The 19,900-nt window shown below is 33.0% G+C and overlaps 1 protein-coding gene across 1 annotated transcript; it reads right to left on the bottom strand.

Annotated features, from left to right (window-relative positions):
* Positions 1-11,033: 11,033 nt before the first annotated feature.
* Positions 11,034-11,897, bottom strand: LOC131155574 (uncharacterized). Its single transcript, XM_058108799.1, has one exon. It carries the CDS (start codon positions 11,709-11,711, stop codon positions 11,214-11,216), a length of 498 nt encoding a protein of 165 aa, XP_057964782.1. The 5' UTR covers positions 11,712-11,897; the 3' UTR covers positions 11,034-11,213.
* Positions 11,898-19,900: the final 8,003 nt, after the last annotated feature.

Genomic DNA, 19,900 nt, shown 5'->3' on the forward strand with positions numbered 1-19,900 from the left:
TGTAAGCCAGTAAGGGGATTTGTCTTAAATCAATTACTTTTGAAATCTAAACCGGTTAAATTGTATTTTATGGTTTCGGGAAAAAATTTTCAAACTTATATATTCTTATTATATTAAAGGTTGGAGATGCTTAAACCTTTGTTTTTAAATTAAATCATATTTTTTGAACCATTTATTATATTATAGCATATTTAATCAAATGAGTGTGACATGAGATGGTAAATGTGAATGAACCGAACTGGTGAAATATCTGTATAAGATCTGGGAACTAGAAATTGTGGAAAACGAGATGCCGGTTTAAGACCGAGGGTTTTGAATGCATGGTAATGCCGATGAATGAATGAGTTTGTGAAAATACTGGAATTTTTTAAATGCTTTATGGAATGAAAACATGTTAATGTGCTTTCGTTATAAATTGTATATATAATGTATAAACCACCTGAGAAACTAGTCACTATGAGAGCATGGTACCATTGCTAGTGGGTAATATAGAGCAACTACACCTTATTGGTAAGGGTGAGTATCTGAAAATTCGATTGGCGACTGGCTCTGGTCTTTGATCTAGGGTGGGGTTGACCAAAGTGGATTTGTAACATTGAAGTGATTAGACTGGCGGGCCACCAAAGTTAGATCAGGTCTGTGGACTGCACAACCCATACCATGGGGGAAGTAAATGATGTTCATGTGGTGTTCCAAGGCAGGGAGGAGTCTGATATGCATGTATATGATTTAAAAATAAAATGGGTGAAGTTACAACTCTGAGTACCGAGCAGAGGGATTTTACAGTGTATGGGCCTGTATCCTACCCCAACCTCGGGAGCTCTCGCTTGTATGAGCCACACTATCTTTTGCAGGAATATTATATATATATATATATCTTCTATATTACAAGGTTAAGAGTGTTTTAAATGCGTAATTCATTTCAATTAAACTTACTATCATCTTCTGTTGGAATAAACTCATATAATCACACACTAATGTAATATGATCCACCAATACACAAATCTTATTTCAGGTCCTGTAGGAAACCGGACCTAGTATTTTAGTGGGTTCTGAAGCGTAGTGTTTTGTGAGTTGTAAGTACTTGTGTAAGTACTGGACTATGGTGAGGTTATCTTTTTTGGGATTGTAATAGAAATATTAGAAGTATTTATGTAATAATATTGACTTAGAACTCTGGTATGGTACTTTGAGAATGAAACTTTTCCGCTGCTTTATTGTATGTTGTTTATGGAAAGGGCAATCATGAACCCTTCGCAGTCGGACCTTCTTATTCAGAGTATCAGAGAGTATTTTTATTTTATGTTATGTTTTCTAGCACTCAAGGCACACGTGGTGGGTCGGGGCATTAGAGTAACAATACTCTAAATTTTAAAATATGAATTGAGATTAATATAGAAATAATAATTAAAAATGTATTGCTTTAGTAGACTCTTTTGTCCAAGAAATGAATCATAATTATACTCAAAATTCTAAAATTCATTATTTGATAAAAAAATCAACTCGAAAAGTAATAAAATATTAAAATCTTATATTTGAAAAGATTTTGTATTTGATATTATATTAAATTATATTGAAATTTGTTTAAAATGTATCAAAATCTAAATTTTAAAATGGAAATTCTAACTCTGATATTCACTCTTTTATTATTATTATTTTTATTATTATTATTATTATTATTATTCGAGGGAATGTGGGGTAGAGAGAAGGAGTGAGTGATTAATTTCTCCATAGGAAAAAAAAAACAGGGGAATTTTTCAGGAATGAATGCATTAATTGGTGAGTGGATTGGCCAATAAATGGAAATGTATAGTCATAAATTATGAGGCAGCAATGTCTAATTATTGAACATAAAAAAATAATATTATACGTTAGCAAGAAACAGAGCAGAGAGAGGGTGACGTTTAAAAGGAAACAGAGTCAAAGAGGAACAGGGGAAGTGGAAAACCCACGAAGCACTGCCCAGGCTGATGACATGAACCATGATCAATAATAATTAATACAGGGGACACTGCTCGCCTGGATGATTGCCCCCCATCCACATTTATAATTCTATCTCTGTTCTTTCTTAATCATTTTTAATTCTCTGCATATCTCTGCATCTGCATTAATAGTACAGACGCGTAGCAGGCGAGGGGATGTTTCCAAAACACGACAGGCATTTGATAGGGTCCATAGGCGACAAGATAAGTGTCACTTATATTGTATATTGTATTCACTAATCATAATTAAAGCCGACAGCTATATGCTAGGGATTCATTTCATCAAGAATTTTGCTTCGGAAAAGAAAGGGAACGAAATAAAGAGAAAATTTATTATTATTATATTTTTCTTTAATATCAAATATTATTAAAATTAAAATTTTATTTTAGTGTGATTAAGAATTGGAAACAACTAAATATTAACGAGAAAATCAAGAAAAGTTAGGACCCATTTAATTGTGAAAGATATTTTTTTATTTTTGTTTTTTCAAAGAATATAAAAATTCTTGCTTATATCCTATTTTCTAACTTTTCTATACAAATTTAGTAAATTTTAAAAACTATGTGACATTTTTGCAAGTATTAAAAAAATTTAAAATTAAATTATTTTCCAACATGAACAGTGCCAAATTTTTTATTTTATGTTTTTTCCAATTTTGTATGCAAATTTTGCAATATTGGAAAATAAGTTGACTTTTTTTGGGGTAATTCTTGGAGAAAACTAAAAGTGAAAAATAATTTATTTATTCTTCCCAACTGAATAGGCCTTCAAAGTTATCCTTTTTTTTTTCTTTATCAGTATTTACTAATAGTTTTTGTTCTTTTTTTCGTTTATTTTCAATCAATGAAATAAGCGAGTAAAAGAAAATTAATTTTTCTATACTAAGGAGCCTTCATTATCTTCTATTATAAATTATTTCTTAGTTGTTTAAAATTTTTAAATGTATCTACTCATTTTGAAATTTTTATAGTGAGAATATTCAATGTCACATTTATTCTTTTGATAACTAAAGTGTTATAGTTAAATAATTGCTGTTAAAATGGGCGTCTCCAACCCGCAAGGCTCCTCGCTTTTTGAATAGAGGGGAGGGTTGTCACAGCTTTCGTAGCCTAATCTCTGTTTTAAATGAAGAGGTTGTTTTCTTCCACTTAGACCTATGACCAACTAGTCATAAATGAGCTATATATCTTAACATTGCTTGAAAATTTTGCTTGCAATTGATTTTAGAAGTATATAAAAATATATATTTAAAAAAAATTGAAGTATGAGCGATTGCTCCAATTGAGGAAAGATCTTGGCTTTGTAACTGCACAAATAACAACGATAACTCATAATCAAAAGAGAAGAAAGAGTTTGGTAGACCCCTGGTGGCCTCTAGAGGCTTTCTCCAATGTTCAAGTCATAATTGACACTGATCAAAGTATGTAATTGGGAACATAATTCTTAGAGTCATGCACTAGACTTACCTTGTTATGATCTCTCTCCGTAAGTGTTTCCAAGGACCAATGCCTCAAACTTCTAATTTAAGAGAGGTTTTACAAGTAGAGTTAGACCCCATTAGTTCCCCCTTAATATTCTATGGATCCATCCCAAGTTGATGCAAGGCGATCTCTAGCATTCACATTAATACACACTCTAAAGACTTGACCGAAACATGATACACCTTATTTCACCTCATCAATATTTGTTCATGTTTGATACATAATTTTTCATTTCATTTTGTTTCATTTTAGTGCACCAAAACAAAACTACTTGAGATTAAGTGAGATGGGCTATTTGGTTTGTATACAATTTTTTTTTTCCTTCCAAATTTCCCAATGTGAGGGTGATGCAAAACTACATGCTGCCTAGATAAATAATGAGTTTGGTGCTTTGGTATGCAAATAAAAGGCCAGTTGGTGCGAGATTAAATATGATATAAGCAAATAAAATAAGAACACATATTGAAGCGCAAAGCTTTCCTTGTTTCCATTTTATTAAATTTAAGAGAGTTCACAAATTATTTATATTCATGAATACAAAGAAGAGAAAAAAAAAAAAAAATCCTAGGCCAAGATGAGCAATAATAGAAGCTTGATACATATATTGGAGGTTATTGGGTGTGAAACCTAAATTTGAACTATCAAAGCCTCTCCAGGGTGAGAGGTAGGTTAGATTTTCCATGTGCACATCATGTGATCAAGGAGACCATCCCAAAGGGAAGGCAGGTTAGATTTGCTATGTGCATACGAAGTTACCTAAAGTAGATTAGGTCAGCCATGTATGGAACATGTGATTGAAGCAGTTAGGCCTATAATGTGCAGACCACATGACCATGGAGACCTCCTTAGAGTAGGGGGATAGGTTAGGGATGCCATGTGTATAATATGTGACTTAAGGTAAGTCAAATTTGTCATGTGTAGACCACATGACCAAAGACACCACCCTAAAGAACGAGGTAGGTCAGGCTGGCCATATGCAAACTTCAAAATTAGGTTAATGAAACCCACTCTTGTGTTGCCTTTGACCTAACACATGCCATGTAGCTTGAGGCAGATCAAGTTTACCATGCGCACAACATGTGACTTGAGGCAAGTCAGTTTCCATATGTAGATCACTTGACTTGTGACAAGTCAAGTCCGCCATGTGCATACAATGTGACCCTGTACAATTATAGGTGACATGGTTTTAGTGGAGAGAACATTAGTAACCCGTGGCTCCTAATTTTTTTTTTTTTTTTCTCTTGTAAACCTCTTTACAACGTCTTTAAATGGGTCTTGTTGACTCTTATGTATAAATAAAAATACTTAGTCATAATCTTTTTGGCTTTGGCTCTTTGCACCTACAAGTTGTTTTAGTTGTGCTAATAAGGCTCTTCAATCATCGATCTTCCAACTGAAAAGTGAGGAGGTGAGTAGTTGGGTTCTAAATGCAATTATAATAATGACATTGATAGAAATTATATTCAAACAAACTTTAAGGACTAAGGCACATAACTTACATAAGCAATTGGTTTATTCACTATAAATCACATTATGTTATGGAATAGTGAAAATATATGTAATGGGTTGTGGAGTAAGTGAACACAACACCTTTTTTCAAAACAAAAAATGCTATGCCTACGTAAATTAATAGCCTACCTCCACTACAAAAAAGTAAAACAAAAATGAATTGTCATATTCAGAGGTTCTCTATATGCATAGAGGTTGAATTTGGAGAAAGTTTGGAGCCATGGGAAATCCAACTCTCTCTTGTCAACATTCATCATATCATTGAACAAGATTTGTGGTTTTATGCAGATGTAGCAAAATGGAAACACAAGAATCCACACAAAGCTACAAGTAGCTAGGCTATTAATTAAGGTTTAGGGTTTTAAGAGAGACAGAATATTTAGCTGCAAAGTGGAAAATGGAAGGCAAACTTTGATTCGCCTACCGTTTGTCATTTGAAGAGGACACCATGCGGAGCCTCAATAATTCAGAAAGAAGGGCAACCATCAGGAGGTTGGCCTGTGTATATGGATCTCATAGAAATGTCTTGGGTGTACCATGACCAAATAGCATGTTGACACCCATTTTCAAATGATATTTTGACGAGTAAGAGAGGCTTATGACTAATCATGCTAAAATTTCTTTTTGACAAAAATAAGAATGGTGAAAAACACTCTTTATATAAGAACCAATTAACGAAACAAAATTTGTACGCAGATCATGAAGAAAATCAAGTGATAAATTGAATTTCATCTTGTCGAATTTCACTTTATTATTGTGTACCAAATATACAATTGGTGAGCTCCCTACCACTCTTGGAGCCTTGCAGTAAAATCAAAACAATCACGAACTGTAACTAACTATTGCACCCATACGTTGCACGTATTATTTTGAGAAGTTTTTTATTGTTAGATTACCACTTTACCTAAAAGCCTTACTATTAGGTTATGGGTCAACAATGTATATCAAACTTTAACACTTCCCCGCGTATGCAGCCTAACAGCACGTGAAGAGATAAACACACAATAAATTTTTAAATGTTACAGAATAAATACAGGCAATGAGATTAGAACTCAGGACCTTCTGGTAACTTATTTTGATACCATGCTAGATTACCACTTTACCTAATTGTAGTTGGTTATAAGAGTATTCTAAAAAAATTGTTGAGAGTTATAAAGGTATTTTGGGATGGGAATTTCCTTTCTAATGGTAGAGATATGAAAAATATTATCTTGTTTTGGTGTCTATTTTTATAAAAATTATTTGCCATAATCTAACATTTTAGTCTATAAAACTTATGCATAAATATATTGTCTTATGACTAGTTCGTAACTGCTTATATTCAAACGCATAAATATTCAATTAGTAACTTGTGACTAACTTAGTTACAACTATTTATTTGATATTTATTTTTTAACATATATCATAAAATATCTTTACACAAAATTTAAATGTAAGAAAAAAAACATTACCACTAATTTAATTGACCATATTTTATCTAGCAATTTACATTAATTCATGGTAGGATAGAGGATTAATATTGGGGACACAGAATAATTAAATTTATAAAATAGATAAAATAAAATAAAATTATAAGGGATTAATAATTTTATAAAAAAACAAATAAAGAAACATTACACATGCATTTGGGTGTGCTCGATGGCTTATATCTACATCGTTTGAATTCTGACTAAGAGAGGTGTCTTTCATACGACAATATCATAAAATTGGTAGACCAAAATACATAATATCTCATTGAAATTAAGCTCAGACGATTATATTTTGTATTAGTCATTCTCAAAGCACTATCATGTGAGTGGATCTTGTAAGATTTGTTTTGACGAAAATGTCAAAAATCGGACGAGAAATTTAAACCGACAAAAATAATTTTGACCCCGCTAATGTGGGACGCTTTTATTAAAACAAAATTATGAAGGTCAATAAAACAAAACGAACGTTAATAAATAAATAAGGTATGATGAAAGGTGCTGTTCTTATTTGTCATTGGGGCCTTAACCACAGAGAATGGGCCGATCCTTATTTATTATTGGGGGCCTTAACCACAGAGAATGGGCCAATCGTTATTTATTATTGGGGGCCTTAACCTAAAGAAAATGGGCCAATGCTTAGAATCATGGGCGATGAGGCGTCCACCGTGGGCATTATGGGCTTCTCAAGTTGCTCCCCTAATTGAGCCACGTGGGCTCCGCTCAATGGCTGGCCAAGACGTCCATTAGCATTATGGCAAGCTCATTACTTTTCAAAATATATTTTTTATTTTTTTCATACAATGATAAATGAACTATATTTAAATTTAAAATTTTAAATTAAAAGTGTGTTTGACAGCATGAATTTCAACTATTTAATTTGAATTTGAGTAGATTTGAACAAATTTCAAAGGCAAAAGCTATCCAAACATAAATCAATGCAAATTCAAATCCTTATTTTCATGTTTGGTTAGTAAGGAAAATGAGAAAAAAAATAAAAATAAAAAATACTAAATTTATAAATAAAAATTTAATCTTATAAATAATTAATATTTAATTTTTGATAGTATTTAGTAGAGAAGAAAAATATAAGGAAAAAAAATAAATTTTCTCCTTACTTTCTTTTCTCATATAAAATCCTTGATCCAGACTGAGCCTAAAAGAAACAGAAACCCAATTCTTGCAACCATGTTTTCATTTATTTATTTTCTGCTTGGCAATGGTTTAAGCTCTTTCTGAGCTAGAAATGCCCATAAGCAATGCTTATGACTACCTGCTTCACTTTACATGTATGTTTCTGATTTTAGTTCTTCTCATCACTGTCGATCAACAGTTTTCCCCATAATTTAGATCTATTTGAGACTTAAAAAATATTAGAAAAAGGAAAAGAAAATATCAATGAATCATCATTTTATTATCAAGAAAAATAAGAAAAAAATGAATAATATATCAAATTTATAAATAAAAATTTAATTTTTATACATCATTAATACTTAATTTTTGTAATTTTTAGTCATATTAATTTTTATTTTTAATAATATCTATTAGAGAAGTAAAATATAAGAAAAAAAAATGAGCCCCTTCACTCTACTCTCTTTTCCTTTCCATTAGGACTGTACATGGCTCGGTGTGGTTCGATTTTGGCCAGAACCGAAAACCAAACCCAAATTTTTGGTTTTAGGATTTCCGAACCGAAACCGAAATCGAAACCAAACCGAAATTATGCTTTAATTGAAAACCAAAAATGTGGCGATTCGGTTGCAATTTTTTAGTTTTAAACCTATTTTTTAACAAAAAAATAACCTTTATTTTTCATAAAGTTGTTGAAAATTTATTGAGCATTTTAATTTTTTATAGGGACTCATAATTTTAACAAAATAAAATTTGTTGGACACTTTTAACAAAAACAACCTTTATTTTTCATAAAGTTCTTAAAAATTTATTAAGAATTTTTATTTTCAATAGTGGCATTATGACTATATTGCATGCTATATTTTTACTAGCCATATATATATATATATATATATATATATATATAGTTTTTCAATTTTTTTTCAGTTCAGTTTTCAACATAAAATCAAACCGAGACTGAATATTTTTATTTTTAAAAATCGCAACCGAAATCAAAAACCAAAAAATCAAACTGTTTATGGTTTCGATAGATCCGATTTTCAAATTTTTGATAATTTTTGTAGACCCCTACTTTCCATCGGGCCTTAAAAGTTTCTCACAAACTGAAGTCAATGTTGTTTAAGCTTATTTTTTCAGTAGCTTTGCAATTGTACCATCAAATCCATAGGCCTGTCAGCAGCCTAAGCCAATGTCAATCTGCTATTAATTGATGAGACAGTGACCAAGTCATGGCCTTTTTTCACCAAAACTTTATCTACGTATCACTGGTAAAGGACTAAAAATTAACTCATGGTATAAAACCTCTTCCTACAATTTGTATGCTCAGGCATCACAGTGGCTCATATTCTCACACATTTGTTAATACCTATAGTTTCTGGCATCAGCTTCACAATCTCAGCTCTACCATGCATTTCATTGATAATACTTGTATCCAACAATGAACTCACTGCAAAACTTTCTAAAAAAAATGAAGTTTTTATAACTGTCATTAAATGTAAATCAGTCTGCTATAAATATTACAAGAAACTTCATGTCATTCAAGTTGGCCTCACAGTTTCATAGGGTATAGACCTCTCGTCGCAAGAAAATATAATCTTGTGTCCATATGGAAAGTAAAAGAAATCCTATAGATTTTTCACTTTTTGGGTGAAGAAAACAAGAACCAGAGAGTAAGTCAGACATAAAGGAGCAGTACAGAGTCATCTAAATGCCATTACAACAGCTGAGAGGAACCCGACCTTGGGTCTAGTAGTTCATTTCCTGCCTCTTAAATGGGGAGGCCAGATTAAATCCACCCGGGAGATTCCAAGGAATTGGGGTTATTGTGACAGATAGTAGGCTTGCCCCTTTGAGGCAATGTCCAAGCATACTCTGCAGGAATGGGAAAAAAGACGCAAATATCTATGTTGAGAATTATACTTGTGAATTTGTTTCGAGTAGATGATGAGTGTTTATATATATAATTGGACCCAGAACCTAATAGACTTAAACTTTTGGATCAAGTTGGTGTTTATTCATGTATATCAAACTCACCTATAAGCTCCTCTGATGCTAAAAGACTAACCTCAAGAACCCAGGAATTAAACGAGCAAAAAACATTGACTTCTCTTTAGTAAACAAACCATACCTCATGTCTTTAAAATCACATGAACCTCCATTGACGTTTGAATTTTGAGATTACTTAAACCTCTCAACCTCAAGGAAGTCCCCGGGGGGTTGGAGGGTGCTCTACATCTTTTCACCAAACGTCAAGAGGTTAGCATCTTTTGTGCTGCCAAACGTAGGGAGGTTAGCATCTTTTGCAGAGTGTATGTCAGAAAAGATGCCGAGGGTCTCAGCTTGCAACAATTCCAGCTTTGGAGAGGTGAGTGAAATCAAGCATTTAGAAACGTCAGGAGGTTAGCATCTTTTTGCAGAGTGTAAGTCAGAAAAGATGCCGAGAGGGTCTCAGCTTGCAACAACTCTAGCTTTGGAGAGGTGAGTGAAATCAAGCATTTAGAAGTGACGGCCTTATACATTTATCCAGGTCATTAAGCTACATTATAAATAAATTGCAAGGATATGTAAGTTTAAAAGAGTTTGCCACCCGACACCTCACCTCTTTAACTTATCTGTATCCTAATCAGCAGCTGACATGTTGGTAATGCAGTTACCATACTACCCCATCATCCAGCGCAAACCAATCTTCACAGGATGCAAGCATGATAATGGATAAATATGCTGGACTCAGAAATACTACTCAAGGATTAAGCTACTAACATCATGTTTGGTTTGCAAAGTAAGAAGGGAATGAAACGGAGATTGAATGGAGAACATGAAATTAAGAGATAAATTCAATCCCATTACCTTATTCCATTTCATTCCTATGCACCAAACATCTGGTAAAACCTCTCCTTCACTTTTTTGTAAGAAAGTTTATCATCTAGACAAGTAGTCAAAGACGTTTTGGTTGCTTCCATAGTTCCATGGTCATCAAACTTAGATATAGCTAAACCATATAGTGTCACACACAACACGGGTGGTCAATTGACAAACAGACTTCCCCATTTAGGGCATCCTAAAAATCCAATTCATGATTTCAGGGATATCGAGAAAGAGAAAAATAAAAACCAACAGCTTCTGCCCTATAACCTTTATTCTAACTCGTACCTGTTCTATGTTGTTTCGCGTAATAATACAAATTTATCATCACATGTATCCTCTTCACCCCTTTCACCTCGAAATACTTATATCGTCTTACTTCATCCTGTTTACCCTGTTCACGCACATTAAGTATCCCACAGTCCATGGTAAGAACCAACTGGACATGCCAAAAATCTAAAAAGTTTTGGCATCGGATCAGAGATTAGGTCACAACCATTTGCTGCTAGTTCAGACAAATTACAGCATCGTCTGATAGTCTTTTGATGGTTGTTAATTATGCCTATTCCTGTGTCAATTAAAATATAGAACAGAGTACTCATTCTAACCAAAGCATAAACTATATAACATATACGTAAATCCAGTTCCAACCAAAGCGAAACAAATAAAATTCAACTTTTTTTTTGCAAAGACCCGCCTCGTTTCGCCCCTAGTTCAAAAAACCCATTATTCAAATTCCACCGACATCTCTAATTGCAACTACTAATTCCTTATTTAAATTTTAAACTGAAGCAACAAAAGGGTTCGTTCTAAGCTTGCTTACTTGCCCATTAACGCAATTCAAGCCACACCCACACTGCGGGCACTCCTCGAAGTTGTCAATCGGGAAATTCGCCGACGCAATCCCCACAGAGAAGTCGAGCTCATCGCCGCTCCGAACGACCTCCACAATGTTGAGCCACAGGAACAGAACCTTCACGCTGATACCGTTAAGCTTAGTGATTCTGTCTTTGGCGATGAGCCCACGAATGGTCGGCCTGTATTTGAGCTGGTACGAGCCCTCGAGAGAAAAGCTGCAAGTCCCGTTCAAATAAGCGGAAAATTGGCCCGTGGCGGGGTCAAGATCGTAGCCCGTTACGCCCTTCGGAAGAAGACCCACAGGGAAATCGTATCGTTGGAGAATTTCGTAGGCCGTGAGTTCGCCGTCGCCGGCGGCCGATGCCGCAGCCGACGAGAAGATACAGAGAAAACAGAGGACTAGAACTGTAGTCGGAGACATGGATATGTATGAACTATGAACCAGGAACGATTATCTGTTCGGAGGGTTGAATCAATTGGGCTCTGCCGCCAGATTCTGCAGGAGTTCAGCTCTGTAAGGTTGTGGCCTCGTGCGAGTCAGACTTGTTTGGATACCGATAGACGAGTGGGAGAAAACGAAGGAAAAGGGGAAATGGGTAATGCGGTAGTGCCAAGTTGTCCACAGTCCATCAATATATATTACGTCATATTTAGGATAATTTTACTTGCAGATTCTATTTTTGCCTATGAATATATCATGTTTATATTTATATTTTAGCAATTTTATTATTATTATTATTATTAGTTTAAGGGGAGGGGCAAATCCACTATTATTTATTTTTTTATATGAAACGACATAGTTGTAATAAGTTTAAGTTATATCGGACCATAATGATAATAATAATTTTGTCAATGAAAGTGAAATTTTCGCTACATTAATTGTGAATAAATATAAAATTAATTGTACATCTTGATTAAATCAATAAAATATAAACAATAGCTTTAAAGAAAATATTTTCACTACATCAATAGTGAATAAAAAAATAAAAAAATAGTATTTACTAATTAAAGTAATAAATTAAAATAGATTTAAAATATTATATTTAATGGTAAGTTAAAGTTAAAAATAGTGAATATTAAATATAATAAGTTAAAGTTATAACAGTGAATATTATATATAATAGAAATTAAAGTTGTGTATAAAATAGGAATTTTTTTTACTACATTAATAGTGAATAAAATATAAACTTTATAATAATATTTGAGACATTTTTGTTTTTATCAAAAGTAATAAAGATATGAATTAATAGTTTGGTATCAGATAATAAGCATATAATTTATTGTTGCATTGTCATACATTAAGTACTTAAGATTGTGGGGTCTACATAAAACAAACTTTAACCCCGATAATAATAAAATGTGGAGTGAATATAATAATTTATAAAAGAAGAATCAATTAGAATAAGTTTCATAAGACTCCCAATTAGTTTCTTCTCTATCTCTATCTAAAATAGACCCTTTAAGTTATTTCAAAATTATATTATATTTAAATATTACATTTGAGACCTTATAAATTTTTTCTTTATAAGTTTACAAATTTAGACTTAATTGATCCATAATCAAAGGCTTCATAACCAAGGAAATGTTAAGTTAAGATAGCAACAAAAGGGCCAAAGCTTGTTGGTCTTAAAGTAAATTATACTTCAATAAATTTTAGGTGATTTTAAAAAGTTAATTTGTTTTAGTGTAAATTTATTTTATGATTTTATATTTGAAATATTTACGTAATTATAATAAATGTTGATTGTGGTGCAATCCCAAGTGGGGGAGGGGGTGAATTGGTATTTTAAAGAATTTCTCCCCTAGGTCAATTATTTAACACCAGTATTTCACAATCCTATGGTCAATTTAGAGTAGATAATAAGGTAAACCAATAAATGTAACTGTAATTTAAATTACACAATTAAATCAACCAAGCATGCACAAAAAAACGAGTAAAGTAAAAATAACACCGGATATGTTATTAAGGTTCGGCAAAAGTGCCTACGTCCCCGTCTCAACTCGCAAGACCGATGATTACCACTATTGCTCACTTAACGGGTGGAACGACACCGTTTACAACCAGATCAAATTACACTAGAGTTGACCTCAGCCTTTATACTCTCCTTGTAGGGCGGAGAAGGCCCTATCGATCCTTACGGGTTAGATCAATGTCCCCTCACGCCACGCCTGGAATACAACAATGAATATGAAATTTTGCGTACAATTTAAGCGCTTCTATACAAGCATATATGTACCACAATACAATCCAAATAAATATGCATTCACAGATGATATGAATTTAATGCTCAAGTGAGATTTGCTAAAACATTATATCAGCTCTTAATAACAATGTATATATGTGTGTATACGTGAGAGAGATTACCTTTGATTCAAGACAAATAAAATCAGTATATATCAAAGGAACTTTGAATCTCAAAGAGAAAATCTCAACATAATATTTTTCAATATAAGCACAACTGAGATTTAGGGATCAAACTTGCTAAAAAATAATTTATCGAATAGTGCAAGCAAGCTTTCAAATCTGGCAATGAATATGCCAAGATTCATAAGCTAACAAGAGTTCTTCTCAAATAATATTTAGCAATCAAATATATTGATAAAAACCTTAACTTTACTCTCCAAGAAAACTATCAAACAATGCAAGATAATGAGAGTAAAAAGCTTTAAGAGCAATATATGTAACCTTATACAAGTGAGAATCAAACTCACTTTAACTTATAATTAGTTTGCAAGAAGGAGTTCAAGAAAAAAAATATAACTCTCTATTTTGAAAAAGATTTAACAAGAATAAAGTGAGAGAGTATTAAAAATTTGGTGTGAAAATATGAAGTATAAGCAATATGGGTTCAAAAAAAATTAGAAAGAACTTTTACTAATTATATTTCTAATCAGTTGCTAATCTCTCCAAATGAATGGATATATATAGATATCCTCAAAAATATTATCGTTGGGGACATAGGAGGAATTCTGGAAAATGTTTAATGAAGGTTAATTAAAATTAACCTCGGTTTATTGTGGTAAAAATTTTGGCAACCCGAGAGTTTCGGTCGACCATATCACTAAGTTCGGTCGACCATGACATTTTTGAATTGAGGTTTTGGTAGACTGTATTAAGGTAATTTTGAACCTTCCGAGGTTCGGTCGACCAGGGCAGGTTCGATTGACCACATTGTGAGGTTCGGTTGACCAAGTCAGATTTTAACTGTAGTGGTTCGGTCGACCAGGTTGTTAGGAATCACCAACGTGTCAATTCGGTCGACCATACAGTTCAAGTTCATTTTAAAATGGTCGACCGAATAGTCAACAAGTTGACTATGGGAGGTTCAGTTGACCGAAGCTTCGATGTAGGTTATGGTTCGGTCAAATGAGCACACTTAGGTTGTGCATTTAAGTCTTGATTTGAGATTAAAGTTACGTGCAGGGACCTATGGTCTATATAAGGTGAAGGCTATTTAATTTAGCCTAAAAAACCTAGCGTCGGTTGACCGAAGGTAATCCTTAAGGTCATTCTATGGTTTTTGAACATTTAACCCTATCATACATGCATATGCATTATTACAGACCATATAAATTATTACAGATCCAAATGAATGAAATATAAATTACATGAATAAACAATTTGGTCTTCAATTTTCCTTTGAGTCTTCATATGCACCATATGATATTGTTAATTCATGCAAGACTGATTTTGCACACAAACTTGACAAACATTAAATATCAAGGTATTTATCATAATCAAAATGAGATATGACCTATAACGTCAACAATAAAGATAATGACTTTTTGGGTTTAAATATACAATTTATTTATAGAATTGTTATATTGTATTTATTATAAAATTTTATTTATTAATTTAGTATATTTATTAATATGAATTTAACATTACAATAAAAACTCTTACATTTATATAAAGGAGTAAAAATATAGAAATTAAAGACAAGATATGAACAAGTAGGCATAAAGTAATTAATGAATTTATGTTATTTTTATTTATTTTAAATAAGATTGGGTTTAGTTTGAAGATAGATAGTTTATTGTGCAGCTTATAAAAATATATAAGTTGTCGAATCCTAAACAACAAGCATCTAAGTGTCAACTGCACCAAAGTGACGCTATGAAATCAAAATTTAGTTTTTGTATGAGATTTGTGGCATTCAACTCAAGTTGAGACTTAAGGATGGATTGGACTTGACTTGGAATTAGATGAGTCAAATGAAAAATTAAGGTCTAACTATGCCTTTAATTTGGAAGTTGAATAATAGGGGAATTGGTAGCACAAATTAACTCTAAATAGGTTTTAGTTGAAGAATTGAAATTTAATTAGACTTCAATTTGAGGGTTATATAAAATATTTATTTGGGCCTCAATAAAGGAATTAAGGTCTTATTTGAAACACTTTGTTTCTATTTTGATTTACATATGTTGCCGCAACGCCCTGGAGGGCCGATTCCAAGAAAAGGGTAGGATTGAAATTATGAAATGTTTTGAACAAGTGGTGGACTCCTTGGGGTCTTCTTATCCTTGTGTTCCTTTCTGTTTGGGCTCTTACTTTTCTTTCGGGTAGTTTTCTAGGTTGAGTGCTTCCTCGGGTAAGTAGGGGTGCCTTTGGGTTGTAAGGGGCACTGGGCTATGCCACCTCCTTCTATGAGTATGGTGAGAATTTACCCTTAAGTTTCTCTAGGGCTTTTGCCCTCGAGACTGACGTATCCCTTAACTCACAGTAATGCCACTCTTTTTCTCTCACAACTTTTTCTTTTCTGCTCAATGTATTCGTGTCTTTCTCTGTGTTGGTGTCCTTTCTCCTTCTGTGAGGTCGCCTATTTATAGGGCTGGGGGGGCTTAGCTAAAATAGGCAATCTTTAGGTCTTTCCTTTCCCAATGCCTATTGGTCTAACAAGGCTTAATCTTGTTTTGATGATAACAAACTAAGGATACTAATTTTACTTTCAAGTTAAATTTCAGGTACTATATTTCTCACAAGTACAATGGATAAACCTGGTAAAGTAAATACAGACAAGTTTTGGAATCAAAATATGAAAAAACACCGAGTTACATAGTGTTCAGGCGACCGAGCCAAATTGCTCAGGCGACTGAAGTGCTACTATCAGTGTGAAGAAATCAGAATTATATTGTTATAGTCGACTGAAGTACATTCAGGTCACCAGAGTAGGGTAAAGTGACTGAACTCATGAGTTCAAACGAATAAATTACTACTACTAGTTTTGGAGCGGTTATTTTAAATGGTTCAGGTGACTGAACGTATGGTTCAAGCGACTGAAAGTTTGCGTTTTAAACTTACGAACTGCGCTAATTTCTTTCCAAAATTACAAGATATGGTTTCTAAACTTGGGGAAAATGGTAAGATTCTTTCCTAATCTATATAAAGGTTATTATATGCACATTAGGGCACCAATACACATGAATACTCATTGAAATACATTCAATACTCTTTGATTCATACTCTTAAAAAGTTGTTGTGCATATTCTTTGAACCCTAATTGATTTCTGATTCATTCTACTAAAATTCTCAATCCACAAATTAGAAAACCCTCAATTTCTTTGTAAGCTTCATTGCAAATTGTTGTTTAGAGTACACAGTGATTTTATTATTGTACAAAATATGCTCTGCTATGAGAGTAATCTACTTGTACAAACAATTGATTTGCTGTTTTGCAGTCTGACGACTTGGGGATAGAGTTGTTGCCTAGCAAGAGGGTGTTCTTGATAGAGAGGGGTCTCCACCTTCCAATGGAGAGAGAGGCTACTCCACCTATTAAATGGAGTGGGAAAGGAAAATCCTCACAGCAAGTTGTTTGGGGCAAGGACGTAGGTGGGAAGCCGAATCTTGTAAAAAAATCCATGTGTTTAATCTGCTTTCTCTAACTCTCTTTAATTTCTACACTAATTAACTGCTGTGTATGTTTTAAATTTATTGGAAAATTTGGTTGAATGCTGAATTTGGATTTGGATTACTTTGAACAATTAAATCGATTTGTTTCATTTTGTATGGTTTAAATTTCCAATTGAGAATCAAAAGATTGCTAAAACTTTGAGTTAAGTTTGACTGGTTGAGGTAAAGTTATCTTTGTTGATTGATTGTTCAAGTATAAGAAGGGTACTTAATTGAACTATATTGTTGAATCTTGTTTTAAATGAATGCTTGCTCATTAATTAAATTCTTAGTTAGTATTTGAATTTGTTGAAGGTAAAATTCAGATTGTGTTTTTTAAATTTCATATATGTCTAGGATTGCTTGTTGGTATAGCAGATTGTTGATTAGTAGTTGTGTGGTGATTGAGATTGTGATTGAGATTGTCAAAAAGGTTTAAAATAAATCAAGTTCCACATAATAAAATTTTAAATACCCAATTCAACCCCCCTCTTGGGATTATACTGTACTTTCAATTGGTATCAGAGCATATGTTGTAGCAAATCCTAATAGGTAGTTGCACAAAGATCATAATGGCAAACGTAGGTGTATCCCCATTCAGTGAAGGGAAATTCTTATTTAGACAACCAATCTTCTACAGAGTGAATTACACCTTCTGGAAACAAAGAATGAGAATATTTTTGCAAACAATGGGGATTGGAGAGTCTGGAGAGTAGTAATTTAAGGTGACTATGTTCCTTTTAAGACTGTAGAGAACAAGGAAGTTCCCAAAGAAGAAAACGAAATTAGTGAGACTGATATGAAACAATTGCAAATAAACTCTAGTGCTATGAATGCCTTATACTGTGCATTGCAAATGAGTTTAACAGAATAATGGGATGCAAGAGTGTGCAAGAAAACAAACTAGAAGTAACCTATAAGGGAACAATAGATGCTAGGGATAGTAGAATTGACATGCTCACCAGTGAGTATGAGGCCTTTAGGATTAACCCAGATGAATTTATATCTAGTTTGTATACTAGGTTCACTCACATAATAAACTCCCTAAATGCACTTGGGAGGAACTATTTAACTTATGAAATGATTAGGAAAATCCTTAGAGGACTTCCACTTATTTGGGAACCCAAGGCCACTGCCATAATTGAAGGCAGGAATTCAAAGAACACTACCCTATATGAACTCATTGGGTCACTTCTCACATATGAAATGATGTTAAATGAAAGAGCTAGTGAAAACCCTAAAGTCAAGAAATTTATCGCCTTTAAAGCTTCAAATGAAAGCTTTGGCGATGAAGATGAAGAGATGATATATGTAAATGACATAGCCTTCATAACAAAAAAAGCTCGGAAAGTTCCTTAGAAAGAAAAATAAACTTACGAGAAAATTTCGGGACCCCAAAATGAACAAAGGCTGAACCTTCAGTGTGTTATATTTGCAAAAAGGTAGGTCACATTAAACTTGATTGTCCACAACTCAAGAAGGAGTCTATGAAAAAGAAGAAAAAGGCAATGAAGGCCACTTCTTGGGACAATTTAAGTTCCAATAGTTCAGGAAGTGAATTAAGCAACCAAGAGGTTGCTAACGTCTGCTTTATGGCTTGGGACGATGATGAAGTACAAAGTTCCTTGTCCAACTCATTTAATGATTCATGCAATGAATCCTATGATAATTCATCTGATGAATCCAATGATGAGAGTATGCCATCTTATGAAGAACTACAAAGTGAATTATTTAAGGTTCATTAGATACTAGTTAAGAAAACTGAATGATACACTTTGTTGAAAAACAAAAATGAAGCTTTAATGAAAGAATTAGAATCTCAAATTCTTGTTGAAAAGGAAAAGGACTTGAAAATTAAGAGGTTAGAAAATAAGACTGAAAAGATGACAAAAGAAGTAGAAGATCTAAGATCCCAAACTACTATTGAAAATGAGAAGGATATGAGAATAATAAGCTTAGAAAATGAGGTCAAAGATTCTGCTAACATCATTCATAAATTTACAAGTGGTAAAGAGAACTTTGATTAACTGTTAGGATCACAAAAGATGGCCTTAGACAAAGAGGGCATAGGATTCAATGGCAAAGAGAACAAGAAAAAGAAATCTCTCTATATGGGTTACTTTGCAAAAGAGTAAAGTAAAGAAACTCACACTATGTGCTTCCTATGTAAAAAGAAGGGCCACATCAAGTTTGATTGCCCATTTAACAGAAAGGTGTGAAAATCAAGCAAGTCTAGAGAGTCAAAGAATCATCTCTTACTAAACCCTTAAGACCCAAGGAAGAATGGGTACTAAAAGGAATAATATAATCCATGAAATAATCCTTCCCTAGACCTTAGAATTAGTCATTCTTTTTAGGAATTAAAAAGGTTCAATTATATCAAAATAAAAAGGGTTAGTGATGTCCTGAATAGACCATAGAGTTTAAGTTGGCCAATCCTAATATAAGAAGAGACTTAGTAGTAGATGATGCTTAAAAATATATAATCCTAATAGATGTGTCTACTATACTAGAGACCTTGATAAGCTAAGTAAATATGAGGAATGCAAAGGATCAATCTAAAGCCCATCTTAACTGTGTATATCGTGGTTGATTGGTTAAAATACTAGCTATAGCTCAAGGGATGAGATAGCATACTGTAACAAATCCACTTCCCATAGACTAAGGTGTCTACTTTAATTGAATAATTAAAAATAATTGATGGATGCTTAAGGTTA

The sequence above is a fragment of the Malania oleifera genome, chromosome 5 (genome assembly GCF_029873635.1).
Source record: "Malania oleifera isolate guangnan ecotype guangnan chromosome 5, ASM2987363v1, whole genome shotgun sequence".
NCBI lineage: Eukaryota > Viridiplantae > Streptophyta > Magnoliopsida > Santalales > Ximeniaceae > Malania > Malania oleifera.

Coding starts and splice junctions, on each gene's coding strand:
- LOC131155574 (XM_058108799.1), bottom strand. CDS start 11,711: ATGTCTCCGACTACAGTTCTAGTCCTCTGTTTTCTCTGTATCTTCTCG.